Source organism: Carlito syrichta, unplaced genomic scaffold, assembly GCF_000164805.1.
Source record: "Carlito syrichta isolate Samal-C Ts95f unplaced genomic scaffold, Tarsius_syrichta-2.0.1 Scaffold308732, whole genome shotgun sequence".
NCBI lineage: Eukaryota > Metazoa > Chordata > Mammalia > Primates > Tarsiidae > Carlito > Carlito syrichta.
Window position 1 is genome coordinate 184,795 of NW_007252828.1, and position 26,783 is coordinate 211,577.

Consider the following 26,783-nt stretch of genomic DNA (forward strand, 5'->3'; position numbering starts at 1 on the left):
TGGAGAGAGTGTGGTGAAAAAGGGAACACTTCTACACTGTTGGTGGGAGTGTAAACTAGTGCAACCTCTGTGGAAAGCAGTGTGGCAATTCTAAAAGCTCTAAAAATTGACCTTCCATATGATCCTGCAAATCCCCCTACTGGGAATATACCCTGAAGAACTCAAATCACTCTATAAAAAGGATACCTGCACACGTATGTTTATTGCATTGTTGTTCACAATAGCAAGAACCTGGAAACAACCATGCTGCCCATCAAAAGAGGACTGGATTAAAAAATGTGGTACATATACACGATGGAGTACTATGCAACCATAAAAAAGAACAAAATCATGAATTTCGCAGCAACCTGGATGGAACTAGAGTCTATAATACTGAGTGACCTCTCACAGAAACAAAGATCCGAGTATCACATGTTCTCATTCATATAATGGACCTTGAACATCCAAGGTAATAGTATAAGAAAATGACTGACGGTACTGGGAAAGTATTGGGGGGAGGGGGATGGGATTAACAGTAGCAAACATCTGTCGGGGAATGGGAAAACACTTTTTATCTACAGGGTGCCCGAATGAAACGTCATTGTACACCTAACCCTTAACTGTACCCCACAAAACCATAATAAAAAATACTGATTAGTGAAAAAAAAAAAAAAAGAATGTATATCACACAAACTATAATAAAATATAAAATACTCAAAAAAAAAAAAAAAGCTTATTTACTCATTTAACTGTAGAGTTGAGGCATCCTGACCCTGGGCTTAAGCCACATGACTAGAATCTAACTTCTTTCTGCCTGTCTCTCAGCTCTCTTCCTCATTGTTGACTTAATTCCCTTGGCTTCAGTTTATAAGCCAGCTAAGTGTATAGTAAAAGTAATGAATGACTTCCTCCTTACCTTTCTTCCCCCTTTCCCTAATCTTTTCCACTCAGTCAAGGGTTTTGTTCTCTGAAAGTAAAAACCTCCCTGGGTTCCTTTTGAGCTTAGGTCTCTGATCATTTACTAAGTGAGCTGCCTTAATTATACTCTTTTCTGTTAGCCATATCTCAAACTATCGATCAAAACAGTTTTTCCTCCGGTTAGACATCTCTGACCTAGGAAAAACAAAACAAGAGATAATCATTGTTAGACTAGAGAAGGCCCATACCATTGTTTTGTATTCCTGATACTCTCAAAAATGATGCTTGAAGTTATTGAGACCTTTTCCATTGTTACCTCAGTTAAATTCATTCCTGAAAAGTTGACTTAATTTGCAGGTACATTAGACCCTAATAATGTTATCACAGAAGGGTCTTTACAAATATGTACTGTGTTGCTAGATTGATTGTGAATTGAGCTTAGTTTGTTTTTTCTTTTACTTGTGCCCGTATTGTTCTTTTATTTGTGTCCAGTCCTTGATTGTTATAGTCAAATAAGTGACATTCAGAGATAGCTATATTGATGGCATACCAGCTGTACTACGTAGAGCTATTACTTGTTTTATATGACAGTTTTATCTTTTTGAAAGCAGTAAATTTTAGTTCTGCTTTTTCTAAATTAATTACCTTGATTTTATTGTTGTATAAACTTATTTAATGGATACCCTGTAGTTTTGTCAGCCAGATTTTTTTTTTTAATTGACAATGCTCTTTCAGAACTCCTTAATTGTTACAGTAGGGCTGTTCTGGTACATCTTTTAAAAGTTACAATCAATGTTTGTACTCGGTCTGATTCGTTCTCCTTTTTATCAAAAGTAGAATCCTTATGCACTATTATTAATTTATTTTAAAAGACTTAGTTTAAGATATTTTCCAGATTTATTGACATGCGTAAGAAAAAAAGGCAAAGTAATAAACAGAAATTTCAAAACTCAGTATGATCACAACTAATGGGGGAAAAAATTACAAAATCAAAGAAGATTGCTAGAATATTTGAAATCAAACTTTATGTGATATGCTATATCATTTATAATGTATTATCAACCTAAATGAATAGGTATTATTACCTCCATTTTATAGATAGGAAACCATTTGTTCAGGGAGGTCTAACTGTTTGAAAGTAAAATAGAGAGTAATAGAATCAAGACTTGTTCCAAGATATATGATTCAGCAGCCTGAGTTTTTTTCTACTACTTGAAATTGCTTTTCAGAATTACTGTCAGGACAGTATGAGAAGTGGAACATGTACATATCTGCTGATAAAAGGCATGTGGCCTCATTTTAATTGGTGAGCTGGGATAAATGAGGAAAGAAAATGCAGAGCTTAACAGATATGGGGCTTTAATTTCAAGACTGAGGTCTGAGCACATGCTGTGGTTTGCTCTTTTTGCCCCCATTGACAGAAAAGATGTTTTAAAAGTGAATGGATCAATATCTGCTTTGGGCCATAAGAACGGGTTCCATTAGACCAGAAACTACAGTATAAGAAATCCTTAAAAGACAGAAAGCAGACGGGATAAGGCCAAAGAAGAAAACATTCCCAAATATGAGCAAGAGAGTATTGTTGCAAAAGGTAAGAGCTGATCCACGCTGCTCCAAGCCCAGAAGTGCCCAGTACCCCCAAGCAACAGGTAGAGTGATAAGTTGGACACTCTTCAGGAAGAAGCATATTAAACCCAAAGAAAGAGACAGAGCTATGAGAAGGAATAATAAGCTATAAATTAGTATGTGAATAACACTAAGGAAATGTTAAAATACAAAACAAAAAGCACTGAAGTTTAAAAAATAAGCTGCTACCAAAGAATTGGTAAATAATAACATACAGGATGGAAAGGGGGTGATCAAACTCCTGGTACTTTCACCAGATCCAGAGTACTTGAGAAGCATGGTAAAAGTGGAAAGGAAGGAAGGAAAAGGAGGCAGTTTGATAGAGGCTCAGGAAACATCCTGGAAATTTTAGCATCTGCAGAGGAATGAGAGTGTGAAAAAGAAGAAACTGATGTGAGTGTGTAAAACATATCCCTGATAGAGAAGTGGCCACTGACAAGCACAGCAGTCTGTACAAAGGCCAGGCTCAATGCCTGTTTTTATCAAAGCAAGAATAAACTGTAATCATGTGTCATTTAGAATTGTAATTATCTCAGTTGAATGTGGTTTCCTTTTTATGCCTTAAATATCTTAACCCGTAAGTTTTTGGAGTAAAAAAGATACTTTAAGTGTAACAGTATCTTCTAATTCAGAAGTTAAGAAACACTTTTTTTAAAGGGTATGCATTTACAGACCACCTGGTCATTGTAACTTATAGCTCTAAAGCAGCCATAGACAATACATAAACAGATGGGCCTGGCTGCATTCCAATAAAACTTTATTTACAAAAAAAAGTATCTGGGCTATAGTTTGTCGACCCCTGCTTTAGCTCATATATAGTTTGGAACTTATAGGCCACATTATTTTAAAAACCCTAACCCTCAGTGGTAAGATGATGCTTCCTAAGTGTGTATCATTCTGGATGCATTTATTTGATGATGCTAGCACTCATTTATTTATTTATAGCAAAGTAATCTGGGATATTCACTATTCATTATTTTGTGATTAACATCTCAAATACCTGAATTATAGCGATTTTGCAAGAACACATTATTTAGGAGAGGGTTGAACATGAAATAATATTCTTGAACTGCAATATTACTAGTTGATGGGCTTTCATAACTCCAAAATTTATTAACAGTAGTTCCCATAGATGAGTACAGTACAATAAGCTATTTTGAGAGAGAGATCACATTCACATAACTTTTATTACAGTATGTTGTTATAGTTGTTCTATTATTATTGTGATCTTACTGTGCCTAATTTAACTTTATCATAGATATGTACATATAGAAAAAAGCATAGTACATTGATGAGCCACATAATGACTTTTTATTAAACTATGTATAAGTTAGTGGTCATGTAAGATTGTAATGGGGCTAAAAAGTTTCTATCACCTAGTGATGTCGTAGCCATTGTAGTCAAAGTGTAACACATTACTCACATGTTTATGGTGATGCTATTGTAAACAAATCTGCACTGCTAGTAAAATTAATGTCTATCACATACAATGAACTGCAGTACATTGGTAATAAAAATAAATGACTGTTACTGATTTATGCATTTGTTCTGCTTATTATCATTATTTGAGAGTAGAGCTCCTTCTACTTATTTAAAGAAAAACAAAAAAACTGTAAAACAGCTTCAGTCAGGTCCTTACAAAAGTGTTCCAGAGGATTATATTGCTGTCATAGGAGATGACACCTCCATGTATGTTGCTGCCCCTGAAGACCTTCTAGAAGGACAAGATATGGAGGTGGAAGAAAATGATACTGGTGATCGTGGCCCTAGGCTGATATGTTGTTTGTGTCTTTGTTTTTAACAAAAAAAGGTTAAAAAGTTAAAAAATGAAACATTTTAAAGTTAGAAAAACGCTTACAGAATAAAGATATGGAGAAAGAAAATATTTTTATACAGCTGTACAATGAGGGTTTTAAGCTTAGTGCTATTACAAAAGTCAAAAAGCTAAAAACATATAAACATTCATAAAGTTAAAAATTACAGTAAGCTGAAATTAATTTTTTTATGAATTCACTATAGCCTAAGTGTACAGTGGTGATAAAGTCTATGATAGTGTCCATGAATGTCCTAGGCCTTCTCATTCACTTACTCACTCAGAGCAATTCCAGTCCTGTAAGCTCCATTCATGGTGAGTGCCTTATGCAGGTGTACTGTTTTTAATCTTTTATACTGTATTTTTACTATCTCTTTTCTATGTTTGCTTACTTATGTTACTTATGGTATTCATTAGTTATATGCTGTACAGGTGTATAGCCTAGGAGCAACAGGCTGTACATATAGTCTAGGTATTTTGTAGTCTAAGTTTGTGTAAGTGCACTCTGTGATGTTCATAAAATGATGAAATCCCCTAACAACATATCCCCATTAAGTGACAAGTGACTGTATGTATAGGATTCAATATTATCCAAGATTTCAGTCATGCACTGGAGGTCTTAGAATGATCTCCCTTGGATAAAGGGAGATTCTTATAATTTCCAGTTATATGTAATTTGCCATTTTTAGTTATATGGTTAAAAAAAACAGTACTAAGAGAAATAACAATAGTTTGCCTATACCATTAATGCACTATCATGTTGCTCATTTATTAATATAATACATATAATGCTTAATATGTATTACATTTTCTATAATAGTCATGAAAGTTCCCTATAATTTATGTCATTCCTTATAACTTAATATAATTGATAATAAAGAATTTTAAGAAGTCTAGTATCTTCGCTGTCTAAAGAATTCTAGCATCTTTGCTTCCTAAATCTTTACTAAGGAAAACCATTTCTAAATAATTCACTGTGGAACATTGTGGGGATATATCCTAAATACTTTTTTTAGTCTTTTAAAGATGCTCTGATTTAGAATTTTGACAGATATGCTTTACCCTAGTGTGTGTTTATACTCCACCCCTTAACATGACATATACTGCTATTTAAAAGACCTCTCAATCTCCTATAGAAATGAGAATTCTTCTAAATAAGTAGGAAAAAGTTGTACCCTAGCATGAGAAAATCAAAATTCCATGAATTAAGAATTTAGTGAAAGTTTCAAAACGTTACAATTATGGTTTATTCTTAGATTTTTTTTTTTTTTTTTTTTTGAGTCTTACTCTATTGCTCAGACTGGAGTGCAATGGCTACTCCCGGCCACCGCATCCTCGACCTGCTGGTTTCCGGCGATCCTTCTGCCTCAGCCTTCCAAGTAGCTGGAACTACAGGCGCGCGCTACCATGCCTGGCTAATTTTTTGATTTATGTAGAGATGAGGTCTCACCAAGTTGCCCAGGCGGGTCTTGAACCCACGGGCTCAGGCAATCCACTTACCTCGGCCTCCCAAAGCACAGGATTACAGGCTACGCCACCGAGCCCGGCCTATTCTTAGATTTTAAAAAAACCAACAACATACTTAATGTATTATTATTAACCATCATTATGTTACTAGTGATATTTAGCATACTTAATCTATATCTGAAAGAAAAAAAATCCAAAAGAAACTGCTTTTTTTCTTTCTCTGCTTTTCACTGTGTCAGATAATTTATCTTAGGAAGCCAGCTCTAACTTTTCAACAAAAAGTTATATATATTTATATTCTCCACTGATTATTGTGCAACGCTAACTGTTTTGGATAACTTTGTAAAATAACTGTCCCTGGTTTGTTGAGTATTATGAAAGAGTGAAATATAGAACAAAGGTTTACTGAGCTGCACTTTTTTTTATTAAAAGGATATAGCAAATGTCTTATGTGTCATTGCTATAGACAGTAAAAAATACTAAAACTCGGTCTGCTAAGAAAATGCAGAAAATCATCTTGTCTGATAACATTGATGTTTTAGATATATATCTTTCCTTTGCTTTTTCTTTTTACTCAAGCAGCCAGTTAATAAGTCATGAATACTCCTCTCAAGTACCAGTACTGTTGAGTCTTCAGGGACTTGTCTATAGTGCAGAATTTGCTGCTTGACTTGAGAACTAAATGTGTAAGATAGAAGAACTGGAAATCAGCCCTGTTCAGCATAAGCAAATAGGTATGCTTGTAGGTAGAATCATCATTTGTTACTTGAATTACTATCCTTTAAACCTGAATAGCTTCAGACATTCTCATCTACACATTTCATGATTATTTGGAACTCCCAAAATTCTTTTCTATATAACATGGGCAAAGTTTGTGAGTTCATTGTTTTTTAGCCACTTTGCTCTTTTAGAGTAGCATATGTCATTATTTTGATAGTTTCTGTTAGTGACATATACTATGTGCTGGGGTGACACACACACACACCCAAGTTTAGTTCTGAGTTCTGCTTCTTAATAACTCTAGCTTTGAACAAGTCTCTTAATATCTCAACCAAAGATTTCTGCAACATGGGCTGGTACTTACCACTTAGAGTCGATATGAGGATAAAATAACTTACAGTTATATTGACATTTCCTGTATACAAGTACTGTTTTATGGGCTTTATTCATGTTAATTCATGGAATCATCACAGTAATCCTATTAAGAATGTATGCTTTTATCCCTCCTTTTACCATTGAGGAAACAGGCACAGGGCAATTTAAGAGTTTGCCCAGGACCACACAGCAGGTAAGAAGGGGAGTTGGAATTCAAATCCAATCAGTTTTGCTCCAGAACCTGTGTCTATTACATTATACTGCCTCTGAGTATATAGCCAAGTAGTTAAATAAGATAATGTAAAGAAGCCACTGCCGCAATGTCCAGAACATGAGAAATTCTCAGGAGTACTAAGACCGGTTAGGATTGATGAACTGCTCAGAAAAGGGAAGACTTTCTGCAGGAATGAGGGTTCCCGGGGCGGGGGTGGGGGGGTGAAAATAACTTTTGTTTTCAATGTAGGCAGACTTTTTCATCTGAAACTTACAATGTACCATCTCTTAAGTAATGTAACAGCTCAATATCTGAATGTCCTTGAAGAGGAGTAATGTGAAGGCTTATTTTTATGCGTTTTTCTCTGAATTCTTGAAATGATCTTTCTAATCTTCTAAATGTAATTGCGGTAATGAGTCAAAATTTGTATTTTTACTAACATTAGAACAAATCCAAGACCACTATTTATGCATCTGAAAATGAACTATAGTCATTGTGTTCAAATAAAGAATGAAATGGAATATAAAATATGTCTCTTTTGTTACTTGAATAAGTTGGTGTGGCTACTGGAAAAATTTTGAAGTATCTGCCTCTTTAAAGTTGAGATTGTAAGAACTGAATTTTTGTTTTTAAGTGAAAGAAATTCGGCAGCAGCAGTAGCAATTAGCCCATAGTTCTCAGCAGATGCTATAGTTCATGTATGTCTTTCCCCCTTGCATGGTCAGCATGTAAGAGAGGCAACATAGTGTGGATGGAAGAGCCTGGCAGTGATGCTCAAAAATCTAGATTTGAGGCTTGGCTATATTAACTCCATCACCAGTAAGTCACTTGACTTCTGAACTCAGTGGGATTAATAGTATTCATACCTCAGGATTATTTTGAGGATCAGAGAAGGTTGTGGTCTATTCTTCTATTTTTAGTATTTGCCATACTGATCTATTCTCATATATGATCCTTTCCTCTGTCCCAGCTAGATTGTGCAATACATGAGAACTAGTCTCTCATTCTCTTTAATGCCCTAGAACAGTGGACAACATTTTCCGTGAAGGACCAGCTAGTAAATATTTGGGGCTTTGTGTGCTGTATGTGGTCTCTGTTACATCTCTTCTATGCCATAGTAGCATAAAAGCCTTAAACAGTGTATAAATGAATGAGTATGGCTGTGTTCTAGTAAAACTGTATTTACCAAAGCTGCATTTGCCACTGAAGAGGAACTCAGTAAATATTCTTTGAATAGGCTTGTGAATTGAATACCTGAAACTGTTATCTAGAGTCACAGTGTTCAACAGATGACACATTATATGTGTACCATCCCATAGAGTTCTTCAGTTTCCTTGAAGAGACATAAATAAGTTGCAAATATCTAAACCTTCTCACTCAGGGACAAAATTATGCCAGCACAGTTTTTTTTTTTTTTTAAATGTATGTTTCCATGAAGTTTGTTACTTGCACAAAACAAATAAAGAGATGGAATATAAACTGAGATATATGTTAAAAAAACTGATTGGCATCACATAAAAGAGAAGGTGTGAAGTACTTTCGCAGTGATGCCAACACTTCTTTATAACAGAAGGTAGCGATAAAGAGCATTCATATAAGAAAGACAGCTGTGGGTATATCCTTTGTATCATATGTCATAACTTGAAAAGGTATATAAGAAGTTACTATAACCTTAATAGAGACTTTGAAGTTGAAGGCAGATTGTTGCCACAACGTAAGATACAGAATTTTGATTTTTTGTCATAAATAAGTTCCTCAAAATGTCCAAAATTTGATTATAAGCCAAATATTATTACAATGAAATAATTGGTTTCAATGCTATGATACTTAATATAAAGTAATTCATTTTTCATTATTTCATTAAAAAGTATAGTTGAGTTGCTGGTAGATGATCCACAAGATGTCTCCAAGTTGAGTTGCTGGTAGATGATCCACAAGATGTCTCCAAGTGCAAAGGGCTGAAGACAGTAAATTCTACAATCTGTTTCTTGTCCAGACATTTTGGAGGGGAAGGCTATGGGTAATTTTTAACTAAAGATAGCACAGAACATAAGATTTGGAGTCGATGGCTCTGGTTTCTATAATTTGCTGATTGACCTTGGGCAAGTTTTTTAATCTTTCTGAGTTTGAGAACCTCTGTCTATAAAACAGTTAACAATGCCTACTTCACAGGACTGCTATGAGAAAAAAAAGAGTTATGTATCCAAAGTATGTTAAAAACTCAAAACTGCTACAAAAATATAAGGGACATAATATTTACTGTGTTTGTGTTATATTAGATGCTGTGGGGTTTTAGAAATTGTCTTTACTCTGTCTCCTGTTTCAATATGTCAGTTAAGTATGAAATTAAATATGCTATGAAATCATGTAGATTTGCATAAAATAGGTAAATTTGCAAATATATGTAATTTTAAGTATTGGAATAATTTTTCAGTGTCACTAAATACAAATCCATGTTTAGTAGTTTTCCAAAATTGAATTGTATTTGTAAATTTTGTGTATGGTAATATTTAAGTATATATTCAAACAGTTGAAATTCTTAGCTTCTAAGCATTTTATTATGGTATCTTGGAACTACACACACGCCATACATCATGAGATAATTGAGTTCTTTATGAGCATAGCACAGTTTCTCAAGACTGTTCTAAAATGCATTTAATTAATTCAAGATATTTTGCAGTTTTTTGGTTTTTTGGTTTTTTTTTTTTATGAATGAAAGAAGGAGTTTATCAACCAGCAAAGCTCTCCAGAAAAAGAGAGGGGCCCTGAAATGGGTAACCCTGTTCTTTCTAATACAGTGATAAACAGTGGTACATACTTTGACAAGATAATAGAAAAGGTACTTTTTCTTTTTAACTTGGATGCATGTGTTCACTAAGAGTAAGATTTATATCACTAAATATGCATTTCTATTATAGCCCATATATCTTTTTTTAAAAAAATTATTTATGCTATGAAATCATGCATGTGTTGTATTCCAGGCATTTTCCTAGGGGTTAAGGGCAGAGGTGACTATCACAGGATCCCTGCCCCCATGGAGCTCAGGCTGGTGTTGGGAAGAGAGGTGTGTTAACAGACAATTACCGAGTATGGTGTAGTGCTATAAGAGAGGTATAGTTCAACCATGAGTAACAAAAGCCCCTACTACAGAGATCTAAGCAAGAAAGTGACTCATAGCAAGATGTCTGAAGGTGTGCACCAAGGCTGAGTGGCTAACTCCGCTATGTATATTATCAATATCCCACATTTAAAACTCCCCTCAACCCCCACTTTCCTCCAGTCCTTATGGTCACAAGATGAGTGCTGAACCTTCAGCGTTGTATCTGTGTTTGTAATAGGAAAAAGGAGAAAGAGCTAAGGATCTTTTTCCTCCTAGGACTATACTGGAAGAGTAAAAGCCTTCCCTGCAGAATAGGCCAAAATGACATCAGATGGCCACCCTTTACTTTAAGGGAATCTGAGGATGCAGTTTCATTTTAGCATTCGTAGTAGAGGAAAGGAAGGTAGAAGAGTGTTGCACTTGGCAGGGAGTGACCCAGGCTATAGTGTCTACTTCTTGAGATGGGGGAATTCCAGAAGGGCTTCACAGAGAATGTAACAATGATAATATGAGTTAATTGTGTGGTTAGAGGGAAAGAACAAAGAATTTATTTTTTCCTTTACATTTTTCAGATATCTTAGGAGATACTTAATATCAGATGAAAGGAAGTACAGTGTATTCCTTTAAATACTGGAAATGTAGGTGAACAAGATAAACAAGTCCTCTGCCTTTGGAGACTTCATTTTCTAGAGGGAAAATAGTAAACAAGTGTACAAATAAAGGGAATTTAATTTCAGGTAGTAAAGTACTGTGAAAAATATCTTTGTAAGGATGAAAATGTTTTAACTAATTGGGATAGACAATTTCTTAAGGGTATTATGTACTTTTCTTTAAAGCAGAATAAACAAGACATGGTTAAATCTTTCCTTGAAGACTTATCATCATCAGATCCTCTGGGGTCTTATGAAGTGTTCGGGTTATTTGTCCTTACATATTCATGCATTGCTAAGCCCTAGCAGTGATTCAGTCTCACTTTATTGTTTTAGTCATGTTAATCTCTTGTCAGATGTTAATGCTGTTAGTGTGACCATCTTCATTAGGGCTTCTGTCCTTTTCTGTTTCTGTTTCTGATTTTATTTGGACTGAGAAAATTCATGTTTGAATTGCAGATTTCTGAGTGAGGACCCTAACATGCTTCTGTGGAATAATAAAGAACTTGAGCCCTAGAAAATTTTTTTCCATGGTTTTTAAAAGTTTTAGATTCACTTTCTGTCATTTCACATCCCCATAAGGTTGCTGGAATCCTGACCTGATAAGTATATGTCATAAAATGTTAAACTAGAAACATTTCAGATGTTACTTGAATTGGCTATAATTCTCAACTGAACTCTTAATCTTTACAGACATTCATCTTGTATTTTATTCTAAATAGCTTTCTCTCCAAACCACATTGCTAAATTATTTTTCTGAAGTAATTTGTTACATTTTAAAGAATGCATGTGTGTATCTGTGGACCTATATATACATATAGATACACACAGTTGACCATCCATAGTCAGAGGTTTCGTATACATGGATTCAACCAACATGGATTGAAAGCATTCAGAAAAATGAATAAGTAATAATACAACAATTTTTTTAAAATATAAGTTTAAAAAGCATTGTCGTATAACAACTACAGGTGACCCTTGAACAATGCAGGGGTTAAGGTTGTTGACACCACACAGACCAAAATCCACATATAACGTTTGACTTCCAAAAACTTAACTAATAGCTTTCTATGAACCAGAAGCCTTACAGACAGCATAAACAGTCAATGAATACATATTGTGTATGTTACATGTACTATATACTGTACTCTTACAATACTGTAAGCTAGGGAAAAGGAAAGTATTAGGAAAATCATAAGAAAGAGAAAATATATGGGGAGGACTGAAAAAACTGGACTTTATTTATTAAAAATTTGCATATCTATTCTTACATGTTTAAATTTCAGTCACCTTCCAAGTACTCTCTGTTTAATACAATACACCTATGGAGATGCTTCTCTACTGCTCAGAGCTGTGTTTGAACTCATCAATTTTGATGCCTTTTAGTGCTTCTGCCATTTTTTTGTTTGTTTGTTTGTTTGTTTGTTTCACCTCTACATTGGCAAAATGTTTCCCTTTGAAGATTTTTCATCCAGAAAACAAAAGTCACTCAGGGAGAGATGGGGCTAATGGGGAGGGTGGTGGGGCACAGGAGTCATGCCGTTTGGGGTCAAAAACTGCTGAACACTCAATATTGTTTAGGCAGGTGTGCTTGTAAATCATCTATCATGAAAAGGGCAAAGTGTTTATAGAATTTCCAAAAATAAAAATTCACTGAAGCCTTATGCAGCCTCTTACAACAATGTTAGCTGGTACACTGATCCCAATGGGTTCCTAGAACACACCTAGCAAGGAAAGCTTGTACTATAAGGGGCCCACCTCTAAAAGATATTTCTTTTTTTTTCAGGATCCACCCTCATATTTACCACTCATTAAGTGGAAATAGATTGTCATAAAGGTCTTCATCCTTCAATTGTCTTCATGTTGCATAGACAAGAGGAGGTTGAAGTCTTGCTGTCTCAGGAGTGGCAGAGATGGAATAAGCAGAAGGAGGGGTCAGGAGAAACAGGCACAATTAATATAACTTCTGCTGAAAAAAATTCACTTATAATTGGACCTGTGCATTTCAAACTGTTTAAGAGTCATCTGTATTTGCATAGCATTTACATTGTATTAGGTACTATCAACAATCAGAATGATTTAAAATATACAGGAAGATGTACTAGGTTATATACAGATACTACAGTAAGTCCCCTACATACAAACCTTCAAGTTACAAACTTTCAAAGATGCAAACATGGGTTCTCATGTCCAGTCAAGTAAGTTAGTTAACATGTCTGGCATACATTGTTACATGCATGCATTCTCTACAAGTGGTTATGCTTTTGTGTACTTTGAGTACAGTAGTAGAGTGTCTTTATTTCAAGCTCAGGATGTCCAGAAGGAAGCCTAAAAGCAGTAGTGACTTAGGTGGTGCTGCTAAGAAGTGTCAAGTGATAACAATGGAAACAAAAGTGAAAATAATGAGAGAGTGGAGTGAGGCAAAAAGCTGGTAGGTATTGCTTGTTCTTATAGCAGGAATCATTCAACTATCAGCATGATTCTAAAGAACAAGGACAAGATCATGGAACATGTGAAGTCTGCTGTGCCAGTGATGTTAACAGTAGGTGTTAACGGTAATATCGAAGCATGGAAAAATGATGGAGGAGATGGGGAAATTTCTCAGTATGTGGAAGTATAATCAGCATCAGAATCAAATCCCGCACAGCTTATTGCTGATTTAAGAGAAAGCCTAAAAACCCTTATGAAAACCACATGTTTTAATGCTGGCCATGGCTGGTTTCATTGGTTCAAGGATAGAGCCAACCTTCACGACAAAAGTGGCAGGGCTGAGTGCAGTGGCTCACACCTGTAATCTCCGCACTTTGGGAGGCCAAGGTGAGAGAATTGCTTAAGTCCAGAAGTTTGAGACTAGCTTGGACAATATAGCAAGACCCTGTCTCTACCAAAAAAATAAAATGACAAGACGGCAAGTGCAGATATGGTAGTTGTCTGGGAATTTCCTGAAGTGTTCCAATAAATTGTTGGTGAAGGCGCGTATTTACCCAAGCAGGTTTTTAGTACAGATGAAACGGAACTGTACTGGAAGAGGATGCCAGACTGAAGTTAACATCAGTAAGGAGGAAAAGTTGATGCCAGGCTATAAAGCAGCAAAGAGATGGCAAAATCTGGTGTTTGGTGGCAATACTTTGGCGATATGAAGCTGAAGCCTCTTAGTTTATCATTCAGAGAACCCAAGAGTCCTTAAAAACATAGCCAAGGGCTCTCTTCCTGTTGTCTAGAAGAGTAACCCCCAAATCAAGGTAACGCAGGCCATTTTCCAGGACTGGTTTTTCACCACTTTATCTCAAAAGTAGAGAAATAATGCCTTGGAGAAGGATGTCTCAGTCAACATTCTTTTGCTGTTCAACAGTGCTTAGACCACCCTTCATTCACTTTCATCCAGCATCAAAGTAGCGCATCTGCCACTGAATACTATATCGCTCATCCAACCTGTGGGCCAGGAAGTTATAGTTACTTTCAGAAATATTTATGTCACAGTTTTCATCATGCAGTTAAAATGAGTGACAAAACAGGAACAACCTTGCGACAATTTTTGAAGGACTATGATGTCTACAAGGCCATAAAAAAACACTGATGCTATGAGGTTATAGCTGTCACCATGAATGGGGTTTGGAAGGACCCTGCAGCTTGTTCGCAATTTTTATGGATTTGAAAAGGTGACTGAGGAGTCCAAAAGGTCTTCAGCAACTTTGTGACCCTCAGCGAGAAGCTGGAGCTAGATCTGCAAGAGGACAACTTCATTGCACTTCTTGCTGTGCAACACAAGGAGCTTGCTAACAAAGACCTGATAAAATTGGAGACCTAGAGGAAGAATGAAGAGAGACAAGAGAAAGAAGTAACTGAAGAACCAAAGAGATTCATGATGTAGGAAATGACGGGCATTTTTTTTATTTGAGAGGGCACTGTTTGCATTTGAGGCACAGGACCTTAACTACTCAAAGTTTGCAGCAGCCGTTCAGCATGCAATACAGTACTACCATTTCCTCTACGACAGAAAAAAAGAGCTACTACCCAGACATCTCCAAGTCGTTTTTTCAAGAGGGCAGATAGAATTGAATCCAGCAATAAGGAACCAGAACCTGTGCCATCAACAGGAGATATGAATGAAATTGCAGGTACACACACACACACCCTGTCTCCTATTGCTGGTGATCCTTCAGCTCTACCATCTCCCACTTCCTCTTCCTCCAGTCAGCAGCTCTTCTTGCCTATTCACTAGATACGAGCCCCTGTATGCCAGCTATTGTACTGTACTGCTGTACTTTTTAAGGTACTATAAGATTAAAAGTGTTTATTTTTGTGTTTTTTTTAACAAATTATTTGTATGAAAAGTATTATAAACCTATTAAAGTACAGTATTACATAGCCAATTGTGTTAGTTGGGTACTACCTAGGTTAACTTTGTTGGATTTACAAATAAATTGGACTTACCAACGCGCTCTCATAATGAAACTTGTTTGTATATAGGGGCTTACTTTTTGTCACTTTATATAAGGGACTTGGGTATCCAAGGTGGGGTCCTGGAACCACTTCCCTTCGGACATAAAGGATAACAGTATATATAGATATAAATCCAAATGCTAACTTTTGATTTCATAAATTTTGCATTTAAAAACTGATTATTCTGACAGTTGATTGATATAATCAGTGTCTTCAAAACCTTGACAGAAACCTTTTGTCAAGATGTTAGTTAACCTCAGTAGAAGTTTGAGTTTCATTCTTAAAATGTTACGATCCAGTTTTCTTGGCCTGTTTGTGCATGTTAAGAACTGATAATATACAGTGGAATTAAGCTGTCTGAACTAAGAAGTAGATAAAAGTAACAAGCCTATAAAGATATGTTCTTGTTGTATCATGCTTGTATGTCTTATCTTTCCTGCTATATTGTAAGCTATTCATGGGCAAAGATAATGTGATCTGAAATGCTTTTTTTATAAGTTGGAGTCTCACTCTGTTACCCAGGCTGGAGTGCAGTGGCACGCTCACAGCCACTGCAGCCTTGACCTGCTGGGTTCAGACAATCCTTCTACCTCAGCCTTCCAAGTAGCTGGAACTATAGGCACGTGCTACCATGCCCAGCTTATTTTTTGGTTTGCTGTAGAGGCAAGGTCTCACCAAGTTGCCCAGGCTGGTCCTGAAACCCTGACCTCAGGCAGTCCTCTCACCTCGACCTCCCAAAGTGCTGGGATTACAGGCTTGAGCCACTGCACCCAGTCCCTGAAATGCTTTTTAGCATTCTCCACATTCTGCCACATACTATCAAAATAATACTTGATATCTAAAAGTCTGACTTTGGAACACCAATAAATTACTTGTAGTGTCTTAAAAATTTTACTCCCTGGAATGACAAACAACCTGTCTGTTGGCCCATTTTAACTTGGCCATAATTACCTTTTCTTCCTGCAGAAAACTTTATCACCGGAATCTTGCTCTAAATATAGGCAAATGAACCTGGTTCCAATTCTAATCAAATGTCAGACCCAAAGGGTTTTCAATCTTTAATTACCTATTTAATAAGTAGATTTGTTATATATTGTGCTAGTGTGCCTCTTATTCAGTGTTCTTTGTTGATCTATTCACAGTCATTTGTCTTTAATGAGTAAAATAATTGTTTTTTTGAGTGCCTTATGTACTAAAATATGTTTAATTCCTATCTACATCAGTTTAATAAACTTTTATTGATTACCTTTTATTGGCTCTGTGCAAGGCCTTGGGAGTGAAAAGACTAATAAGCCTGGTTCCTGCTATCAACATATTTAGTCTAATAAAGGAAGACAAGTAAAACAACTAGTGCATTGAAGCATCATCGTTGATGTGACAGAAGTTATATGTAATACATAAGGATCTGAAGGAAAAAGGACAAATGTGTTGGGAGTCAAGGGGATAATGTGCTATGACTAAGGATACCATTACAGCTCCAGCTACCACAATCGTAACTTCTTAAAGCAGTTGACATTTGAGCTGAACCTTAGAAACTTAGTGTCTAAGAGTTTCATAGGAAATTGGGGTACCATTCCAAGCAGAAGCAACCATGAGAAAAACCCCAGGGATAAGAAAGAGAGACTACGATGTATTAGGGTACGATAGATTGTTCAGCATAGCTACACTGTAGGATAGAAAGGACTTAGCAAGAGCTGTGGCCAGAGAGGTAGGCAGTGTGAACAGATGATGCCTTTATGTGTCACGTTATTTGTCCTCATTCTCTTTTGTGAAGATGGCCTTAAAGGCGTTTAAGTAGGTGAGTAGTATGATCAGACTTGCATTTTAAGAAGAACACCCGAATAGACTAATGAATTCTGAATTAGAGTGGTGTAAGAATTTTTTTTAAAAACCAACACTATTATATCAAAATGTTTATATAAAGATCCTGAACTAAGAAAGTGGCGGTAGCAGTAGAGAAGCAAGGACAGGAAATGTTAAAGATAGTATAGTCTAAAGACTTGGAGCATTAATAAGAGCTTCATAGTGTCTTCACATACTGAAAAAGGGGCGAGTTTGTAGGAAAAGATTGTGGATTCAGTTTAGGACAGGTTGAATCCAAGGTATTTATGAGGTTTGCAGTAGGTAAGTCTCCCTTTCAGTTAAGTATGGCTATGTGCTTAACTTTGGGCTAATGGGATGTGCAGAGATGATATGTGTCATTTCCAAGTCTTTACCTAAAATATGAAGCCAGTTGGTTTGCCCCTGTACCCGCTTCTAGCAGGCAGAAAGCAGATGTAGAGAGCTAAGCCAGCTCCCCATCCATGCGGATGAGGAGCATACCCTTAGGAGTGGTACAGGATGGCAGGAACCTAAATTCTTAGGTGGCCTTACAGGACTGAGCCACTCTACAAACCTTAGTACACTAAGTTGTATTAGAAATAAATTAACTCAGTCCATTTTGTTTTAGTTTCTTTTTGCTAAGTTTGAGGACTGTGTAAAACTCAGACTGCTAATGAAAGTACGATCACCTGATTCTGTCACAAGGTTTTGATATTGGAACAACAAAGAAAAATCAACCATGTTAGTCTACTAGGTGCCACCGTGAGCAGTGTTTACCTAGAAATAATTTAAACATCATTTACTTATTTTACCTATAAGAATCAACCAGCAATCAAAGCCCTAGTTTTACAGACCAGAATATAAAAGTTAATCTTGACACGCTGGCAAGTTAGAAGGTAGAGAAGTTATCTTATAAAATTACTTTATGAGAGATGAGGTGAGCCACTGACAGAACTATTAGAATAGGAAATTGAAATTTAAATAAATATCATTTGTATAAACAAGCAAAATGGTATTTTAAATATAAGAACTTGGGGAAGAGAGGTAGTAGTGCGCTAAGCTTTGTCTATGTAGCAGTAAGTTAAAAAGATAAAATCTAAAGTGAATAACACAAATAGCAGCAAGAATATATTATTTAAAGCTATGGAAATAATTACTGGAACTAAAAGCAAAAATGTTTTCTTCAAACAAGGGATGAGACCATATATACTTAAGTTAGTGCATCAAGTACCAAAAAAAAAATCATTTAATACTCTTATTTATGCTGACAAAACTGACTTATCTTTTTTAGAATTGGTTTGACTTTATTAAATTCTCAAGTATTTTGTTCTTTGTGATGCTGTTACAAGTGGAATTGCTTTTTAATTTCATTTTGAATTGTGAACCTTTTATCATTGTGAAATGTACCTCTTCATTTCTAGTAACATTTCTTCATCTTAAAGTTGCTTTTATTTATATAAAATATAGTCACTCTAGTTCTCTCACAGTTGCTCATTTATTTTTTAAAGAAATATATACATATGTGTATTCAGAACAAAATAGTAGATGGAAACACTAAAATCTTAACATTAATTTTATCTAGCTTTTAGAATTCTGAGTTTTCTATGATAAGTTTGTATTATAATTAGCAAAAAAGGTAACTTATATAAATTTAAAAAATAGGGAAACTATGGGGGGGTGGGATTAACGGTAGTAAATATCTGTCTGGGGACGGGGAAACACCTTATCAACAAGGGTGCCTGAACAAAACGTATTTGTATACCTGACCCTTAACTGTACCCCACAATATCATAATAAAAAATATTGATTATAAAAAATCAAATGAATTAAGATATAACCTCTGAAGTAAGCTTTACACATTTTCAAAGAGCAAAACAGTAGCTGTTGAGCATATATATGCATATACCCACATAACCCTCACCCTATTAAGATATAGAATATTTCCATCATCCACAAATTCCCTTATGCTACTATGTGATGCCTGAGTAACCCTCAGAATTGAGCTGGGATTTGTGTTCACATGCCAGTTGTGCTAGGGTCAACCAAACCACAAGCAATGATCCTTTATTGAAAGATGATACCTCATAGGGAGAATGATTCTTCTGACATTGACCTCAAGTGTCAACCATAAAACCTGAGCCTTGAGCTGGAAAACCTACCTGTTCTGGGTACCAGTCTCCTATGCTATGTGTTCCTCAGTCTCTTGAACCAGAAGAGTCCTGGTCACCGATGTCAAACCCACTTGTGGCTTGCTGGACCGATGCTTATAGGTGACGGCACCATGTGGCCCTTGGCTCTGACTTTATTTCTGTGTCCTTTTCCTAAGCCCCATATGTGCTGAGACCCAGAGCCCAGGGGAAGAACACATGAGGTGATACGTGCAATCTGAGACAAAATTGAGTCCTCAGGACGAGTGACATGACCTATGGTGGGTACATTGTGAAAACACTGTTATGAATTTGAACGTCCTGAAAGCTGAATGTTAAACCAAGTGTGGGGTCCTAAGGGTGGAAAAAAATAAATAAATAAATTTTAAAAATAATTTATCGGCTAAATAGTTTTCGATGCAAGCAGCAGAAATTGGGTCCAACAAGTAAAAAAGGAATTTTTGAAAAGATACTGGATCCATCATAGAATCAACAGGAAGGTGGCTTCAAGCTGAGAAGAGATCAGAACTGTGGCGACTACAGTGCTCTTCAGCTAGGTGGAGCCCCGGAACGAGCTCTGACTTCTTGCATTCTCTCTTCTGGTGTCTCCAGTCAAGATTCAAAATAAAGGAGAGTGTCCTGCTTGAGTTAAATAAATTTTGTACACTTGGCAAGGAAAGTACTTGACACCTCATTTTATAGTTTTAGGACTCACACAGTTGGGAGTGGGGGGGATGGCTAATGACTACAGAAATGCAGTTAGGTAGAATGAATAAGAAAGTATTATTTGGTAGCACAATAAGGGGACTGTAGTTAGCAGGAATTTCTTGTGTATTTTAAAATAACAAAGATTAGCATTGGAATGTTTCTAAGGCAAAGAACTGATAAATGCTTGAGGTGATAAATACCCCTGTTATCCTGATTTGATCATTGCACATTGTATGCATGCATCAAAACATCACATGTAACCCATAAATATGTACAGCTATTATGTACCCATAGTAATTAAAAGTAAAACATAGTAGAGACAAATGGTTCCCCAAGATGAAATTAGAATGCTGTCATCAAAAGAAGGGAAATAAACTTTGGTAGCTAAAAAGCAATAGATGTTCACTAAAATATGTAACTTTTTGTTAATGCAGAATTATAGTTTGATACTAATTATAAAAAGCACCACCCATCAAAATGAATAAGAAATCTTTTGTTTTCAATACAGTGATCCCATTTACTGGCACTTAGCCAGTGTTGCAGGGCTCGCCACATTGACTTGGAAATTCTCACTGATGTTTCTCCCACTTTACTTTGAGTTCCATGTCTTCCATGAAACAGTTATTTCTTTTTTTTTTTTTTTTTTTTGCGTTGGAGTCTCACTCTGTCACCCAGACTGGAGTGCAGTGGCCGCTCCCGGCCACCACAGCCTCGACGTGCTGGTCTCTGGCGATCCTTCCGCCTCAGCCTTCCAAGTAGCCAGAACTACAGGCACACACTATCATGCCCGGCTAGTTTTTGACTTATTGTAGAGATGAGGTCTCACCAAGTTGCCCGGGCGGGTCTCGAACCTGTGGGCTCAGGCAATCCACTCGCCTCAGCCTCCCAAAGTGCTGGGATTACAGGCTGAGCCACCGAGCCTGGCTGAAACAGTTATTTCTAATGAAGAAATAGAGACTTAGGGTGATGTTAAGGAGGACTTTGTGGTAATTTAGCACTTCCTAGAATGTCTGTCATCTCCTCCCTGGTTTACCTAAGCAGCTTGTATCTGTCAAGACTCAGCTGAAGCATTCCCTCATCTTTAAAGACTTTCTCCCACTGTTCCCACATCCTGTTCTGAATTATGGGCCACATGTTCCTGTGCATAGCACCTTGATTGTAATCATTCTGTGGTATTGTGTTGGTTGATTTGTCTGTCTCGTACACTAGCCAGACTGGCAGACTCTTTCTTTGCTTCTCCAGTCCCTTGCACGGTATCTGCACATCAAACATTCAGTAAATATTAATTGAATGGATGGGTGAATTTGCCAGAGAAAGGGGTAAGGCGTTCCATGTGTAAGGGCATGACACCTGGCATGTTCAGGAACTAATTCTGTAGGAGTAGGGAAAGAGTAATAGGAGAAGAGACTGGTAAATATGACCAGCGCTAGATTCTGAAGGACCATTTATGCCAAGTCTAGACAATTCCGTAGGGCTCAGAAACCAGCAGAAGAATGAGTGAGATTTGGAAGGGGCCAGAACAGGTTGTTAAAGACTGTGTGGCAAATAAATACTGGCTAGTGATAGAGCTCACAGAGAGAACCCACGGATAGTAGCATATTGTCTTGGAGTTGAAAAGGTCAGACCTGGTTTGGGACCAAATTCACTTACCATGTGCTAGGGACTTTTCTCAGTGCTAGGAATAATGACAAGATTCCTGCTCCTGTGGAGCTTTAATTCTAAAAAGGGGACATAAAATACCATACAGACACAAAAGTACACATACACATTCTCAAAACTAAAAGGCTGTATTACACACAAAATGTTTCAGGACAGCACTCCTCAGGTTAAGTGTTCAGAGCAGTCTGGTGTCTTCACTAAAGATTTCCATAGAATATAATGGGAAACCACCTTACAGCCCACATTCTGGGCATTTACTGCTAAGTTTTTACAAGTAAAGTGACCAATACTATACATGTTCTTAAGTGTATAATACTTATGGATTCTGCAAAAAGTATTGCAAAGAAGAAAAAAATAATTTGTCACAGAAATACTTCAACAAAAGTGATATGCTTTTTTCTCCAGGTTCATACTACACATGGGAATTTTTTTTTTTTTTTTTTTTTTTTTTTTTTTTTTTTTAGTTGAAGTCTCACTGTTGCCCAGGCTGGCATGCTCACGGCTACCGCAGCCTGGACCTGCTGGGCTCAGGTGATCCTTCCACCTTGCCTTCTTAGTAGCTGGAACTGTAGGCATGCATCATCACACCTGGCTAATTTTTCTTGATTTATTGTAGAGATGGGATCTTGCTGAGTTGCCCAGGCTGATCTGGAACGTGTGGACTCAGGCAGTTCTTTTACCTTGGCCTCCCAAAGTACTGGGATTATAGGCATGAGCCACCACGCCTGACCAGGATTTTTTTTTTTTTGAGTTGGAGTCTCACTCTTTGTCACCCAGGCTGGAGTGCAGTGGCACACTCATGGCCACCACAGCCTCGACCTGCTGGGCTGAGCAATCCTTCCACTTCAGCCTTCCAAGTAGCTGAAGGAACTACAGATTCACGCCACCACACCTGGCTAGGGGATATTATTTTTAAAGCTTAATTACTTGAGTCAATATACAAGCGTACAAACAGAAGCCAGTTGTCATTACCTATGTTAATTTCATAGCTTACAATTTCTAGTGTCTGAAAACTGATATTTTTATTACTTTAATCCATAATCTTGCCAGTGTTTTTCTGTAATAGAATGGACTCCATTAGTAAAGAAATTTTCAATTCTTTATGTAAACATCAGCCTATTTAGTCTCACGTACAGTTTAGTCTCACATTCTCTTCTCCCACCTGTGAACTTATTTAATGAGGGCCCTTTCTTCTCTTTTCCAGGGTGCTGATAAGACTGTGAAAGGTCCAGATGGACTGACTGCCTTTGAAGCCACTGACAACCAAGCAATCAAAGCTCTCCTCCAGTGATGGCTGGGTGGACTGATGACTTGGGAAGAACAACTCTCCTGTGGCCTCACACTGCTGCCTGTCTGTCTGTCACTCTATCTGCCAGCTTCTTCAGCTCAATACTTTTAGAAGGGGTGAGGGGAGAGAGAAATTCATAACAAATCAGACTCCCAGAAAAAAAAATGTTTTGGAAGAAGGGACAAAAACCATGATCAGGCTTTTACTGGGATTCCTGATCAAGTCAGCCTCTTTTCCATTTCTGATAAAGTAACTTATACCCAAGGGAAAGCAAAGACAAAGTCTACTGATAACATTTGACCTTTTCAGCTCTCAGCTACTTTATTAATTAGATTGTGTTGAAGGTCTGATTCTACAAAGGCCAACTAATACATATTTGGTAGCCCTAACTGTGCAAGCAGTAGTGGCTGCTGTGATGTAAACTTAGGGTGCTGAGATAAGCAACTAGCTCTAGCCTTCTGCCTTAAGAATGAACTCCCCTGGGGACTTCCTGGCATAGTTAAGAGCGCTGCCTGTGGTTGGTGACCAAATCTTTCCTCAGTGACTCTAAGCTCTATGTGAAAGCTTAGTTAAGGTGAGGAGGGGGCACACTCCTAAATTGCTGGATGACTGAACTTTAGATTTTCTCTCCCCTTTCACATGAATCTCATGTCTCTTTAGATAAAACTGACTAGTTTTATTTATACAATCTTAACTTTTAGAAGCCTAAAGGAGAAATCATTCCAGTATACATATTTTTCACCTCTTAATTCAGACGTTTATATAACATTAAAACACTTTCAAACTCCTGCTGGTAGTAAAAGCAGATTTAAAAATAGAATTATAGCCATAAGCCTGTTAGTATCATATAAAGAGAACAGTTGTCTTAGTACATACAGATTTTCTTTATTTGCTATTTGAATGGATTGGCCTCTGTTACGTTTGGAGAATGAAGGAATATTCTTTGGAATGCCTCTCTTAGACCCATCTTGGATGCTGATTACTTAATTGCACCAAAGCTATCACCGGGGTGAGATTTACTATTTGGACAGATTTAGCCCCATCCCCTCAAAAATATGCTTGTTACCAGGTTTCCCAGAGTTTTTTATTGTTGAACATCACCCAACCCACCTGTAATATATATTTGTGTTGCTTTATAAATCATGCACTGCATAAATTGTGACAACTTCAATATATATTGTATTCTTCTAATACAGTGCCCTAAAATGGTATTCTTTGGACTTGCAGAAAATATGTACACACATCTCCAAATGTTCATTTCATGAGCAGTACAGCTAATTAAAACATAATCTTAAATTTGATATCTTGAGTTTAAAATGTTAAGATTCCTTTGACTTGCCATCCATATAAGCTTACTAATAATATTGGGTTTTTTTTCTCAGCTGAGTCATGTAATAATTGAATGTACCTCAAATTTTTAAAGGGGGGGTTAGGGACCTGTATTCAGATTGTGGATAATCAAGAATTAATTATTTTTTAAGGCAATGTAGCATCCCTCAGCAGGGTTAAAATATTATCAAGAACAGCCACCCTGGTTAACAAGTTTTATGGATCAGTTGCTGATTGGTTGGCGTGTGGGTTTATGTGTGTGTATTTTTCCCCATGACCTCTTTTTTAGCCTGTGGCTTTTTCACTTACAACTAGCCTAACCCCATAATTATCCTATGTCAAGAAAACAATCACAAAGTGGTGGTTAAAATACTTTCGTACATTTGGCTAATTCTGCTGTCTCGATACAGCCTGTTAGAGTTGGATTAAAAGTCAGTCATCAGTACTTTATTACATCACTGAACTGAAATATGGAGACATTCTCATTGAAAATGGAGGGCACTCTACAGTCTACAACTATCAACATAGCATAGAAGGGTGTTTTGATTTCTTTGTTTTTATTTCTTGACATGATGCTATTTAAAAGGCTTGAATTTTTCCCTTTACACCATTTCACTTTTCCTTTCAAAGTGTTTTCTTGTAGTTGGCTGTTGCAGGCAGTGCATTGTCCTTTTATTCCTAAGCCTGGTCTGCTTTCTACAGCCATGGTGTAGAAACCATGTGGTTTTTGTACAGTTTATCCTGATGTTCCTTGTAATGCAGTAGAGGCTGTTTTGCCTTCCCTCTTCTTTCTCAGCCATTTTGTAAACTCCATGATTATGAAGCGATTGCTTGAGAAAATAACATATAAACTTAGAATAGAATAGACTGACCAAGGTGGTTCACAATTTCTTTTTTTAACTAGGTTATTTATATTGTATTTCTGAACCACTTGGCAGAGAAATTCACAACACTTAATGTTCATATTTTGAGTAAAAAAAAAAAAAAAAGCTAAAACCATGTCTGCTTTTTGGTACTACATGCATTAGTGAAAGGTTGAGTAATTTTGTTCTCCACTAAAGTAATATTTAACATCTCAGAAAAAAATCTTTGCATGTTCTGTAGTTTTGTATTAAATCAGTCATTACATATGCACTATATTAAGTACAGGCAGGTAATTTACCTGTTTACAGTAGTGTACTAACAAATTCTCCCTTGCAGCTTCAGATTGTGTCTATAGACTTACAGCTCAAACATGGGACCTGAATATCCCAGGTAGTTTTTTTATACATAGCTCACCTTTCTGAGACCAACTGAGCACGGACAGGTGCGGTATATGCAAGCTGCAAACAAGTAGGCCCTTTATTCATTGATTTCTCCCCATGTAATGGGTGTTAAATCTATGTGTACTTATTTGATTTTTTTTTTCTAAGTTTCAACTGAGCTGCTGTTTTATTTCATGCAATATTGTATACTCAATTGTGTATAGAAGAAGCTGGTGAGAGTGTCCTCCTACATAAATAAGCAATTGCAGTGTTTTGCATGCAAAATTTTAAAAATTTAAATTGTCCTGATTCTATTTTGTAAATGGAGAAACAATCATATCTTTCTAAGCAGTAATGGAGGAAGACTAGTGCTTTGTGCATTTTGATATATTTAAGTTCATTTTTCCACAATGTTATACTTTTGACACAATTGAGTTTCTCATAAGTATCCTAGTTCATATACATCCGAATGCTAAATAATACTGTGTTTAAGTTGTGTGTTGCAAGAACAAATGGAATAAACTTGAATTGTGCTACAGTTAATGTGTCAACAGCATTTTCTCCCTCGGTTGTTATCACTTTGATTTTTCAGTCTTCTCTACAACTATACCAGAACCAGAACCCAGGCTTTTAATTAATAGGAATTAATTTAGCCCATTTCTAGAAAAAAATGAGTGAAAAGAAGATAAAACATATCAAAGATCTAATTGAAATAAACCATACTAGCCATCAAAAGGTTTTGCTTTTGTGTAAGTCTCCTGATACACGTTGTTTTACTATAAGTGTTCTGAAAACCACTGGGCTGATGGGGAGCAAGGTATAGCCAACACACCCCAGAGCATCAGGATCTTCAAAGGCGTGGAGAAGCTCTCTTTGGTCTTATCATTGTTCATTTAAGTTGCGGTACATTTCTTGGAGATCTGCATTGCCCAAACTCACTTAACCATGGACATTTCTTTTAGGGTGTACTTTTCAGGGTGAGCGATCACTCTGAACCTCAAAATTGAACAAAATTATGTATGAAGTTAGTGTGATTCTGCTGTAATCTTGTCAAGTCAGAAGACTGTTGTGTAGTTTGCTTCTGAAGTGTCTATTAATAATAGGATCTGTGCAGATGCTAAGGTACAACAAAAGCAGAACTTCCTGTTGTCCACTGAAGTATAAATGGGTTGCCTGTATGCGTGGTTTTAGGTGAGAGTGTTCACAGAACATTTTTCAAGTAAAGTTCTCATTTTAAGAATTGGAGTCTGTAAAGGTGTTTGAATTTGGTTAAATATGTTTT

At 36.6% G+C, this 26,783-nt stretch overlaps 2 protein-coding genes across 2 annotated transcripts in view; both read left to right on the forward strand.

The window, feature by feature from the left end:
• MTPN (myotrophin) overlaps positions 1 to 26,039 on the forward strand; it is a 65,089-nt gene extending 39,050 nt beyond the window's left edge. Inside the window, exon 4 of the mRNA XM_008065661.1 lies at positions 22,845 to 26,039. Within this exon, the coding sequence (XP_008063852.1) occupies positions 22,845 to 22,931 (87 nt within the window). The 3' untranslated portion in view covers positions 22,932 to 26,039. The remainder of the gene's footprint in view (positions 1 to 22,844) is intronic.
• On the forward strand, positions 22,931 to 26,039 carry LUZP6 (leucine zipper protein 6). Its single transcript, XM_008065663.1, is given in 3 exon segments — positions 22,931 to 23,044; positions 25,362 to 25,467; positions 25,470 to 26,039. Coding segments are annotated over 3 exon segments (294 nt in total). The 3' UTR covers positions 25,544 to 26,039.
• Positions 26,040 to 26,783: the final 744 nt, after the last annotated feature.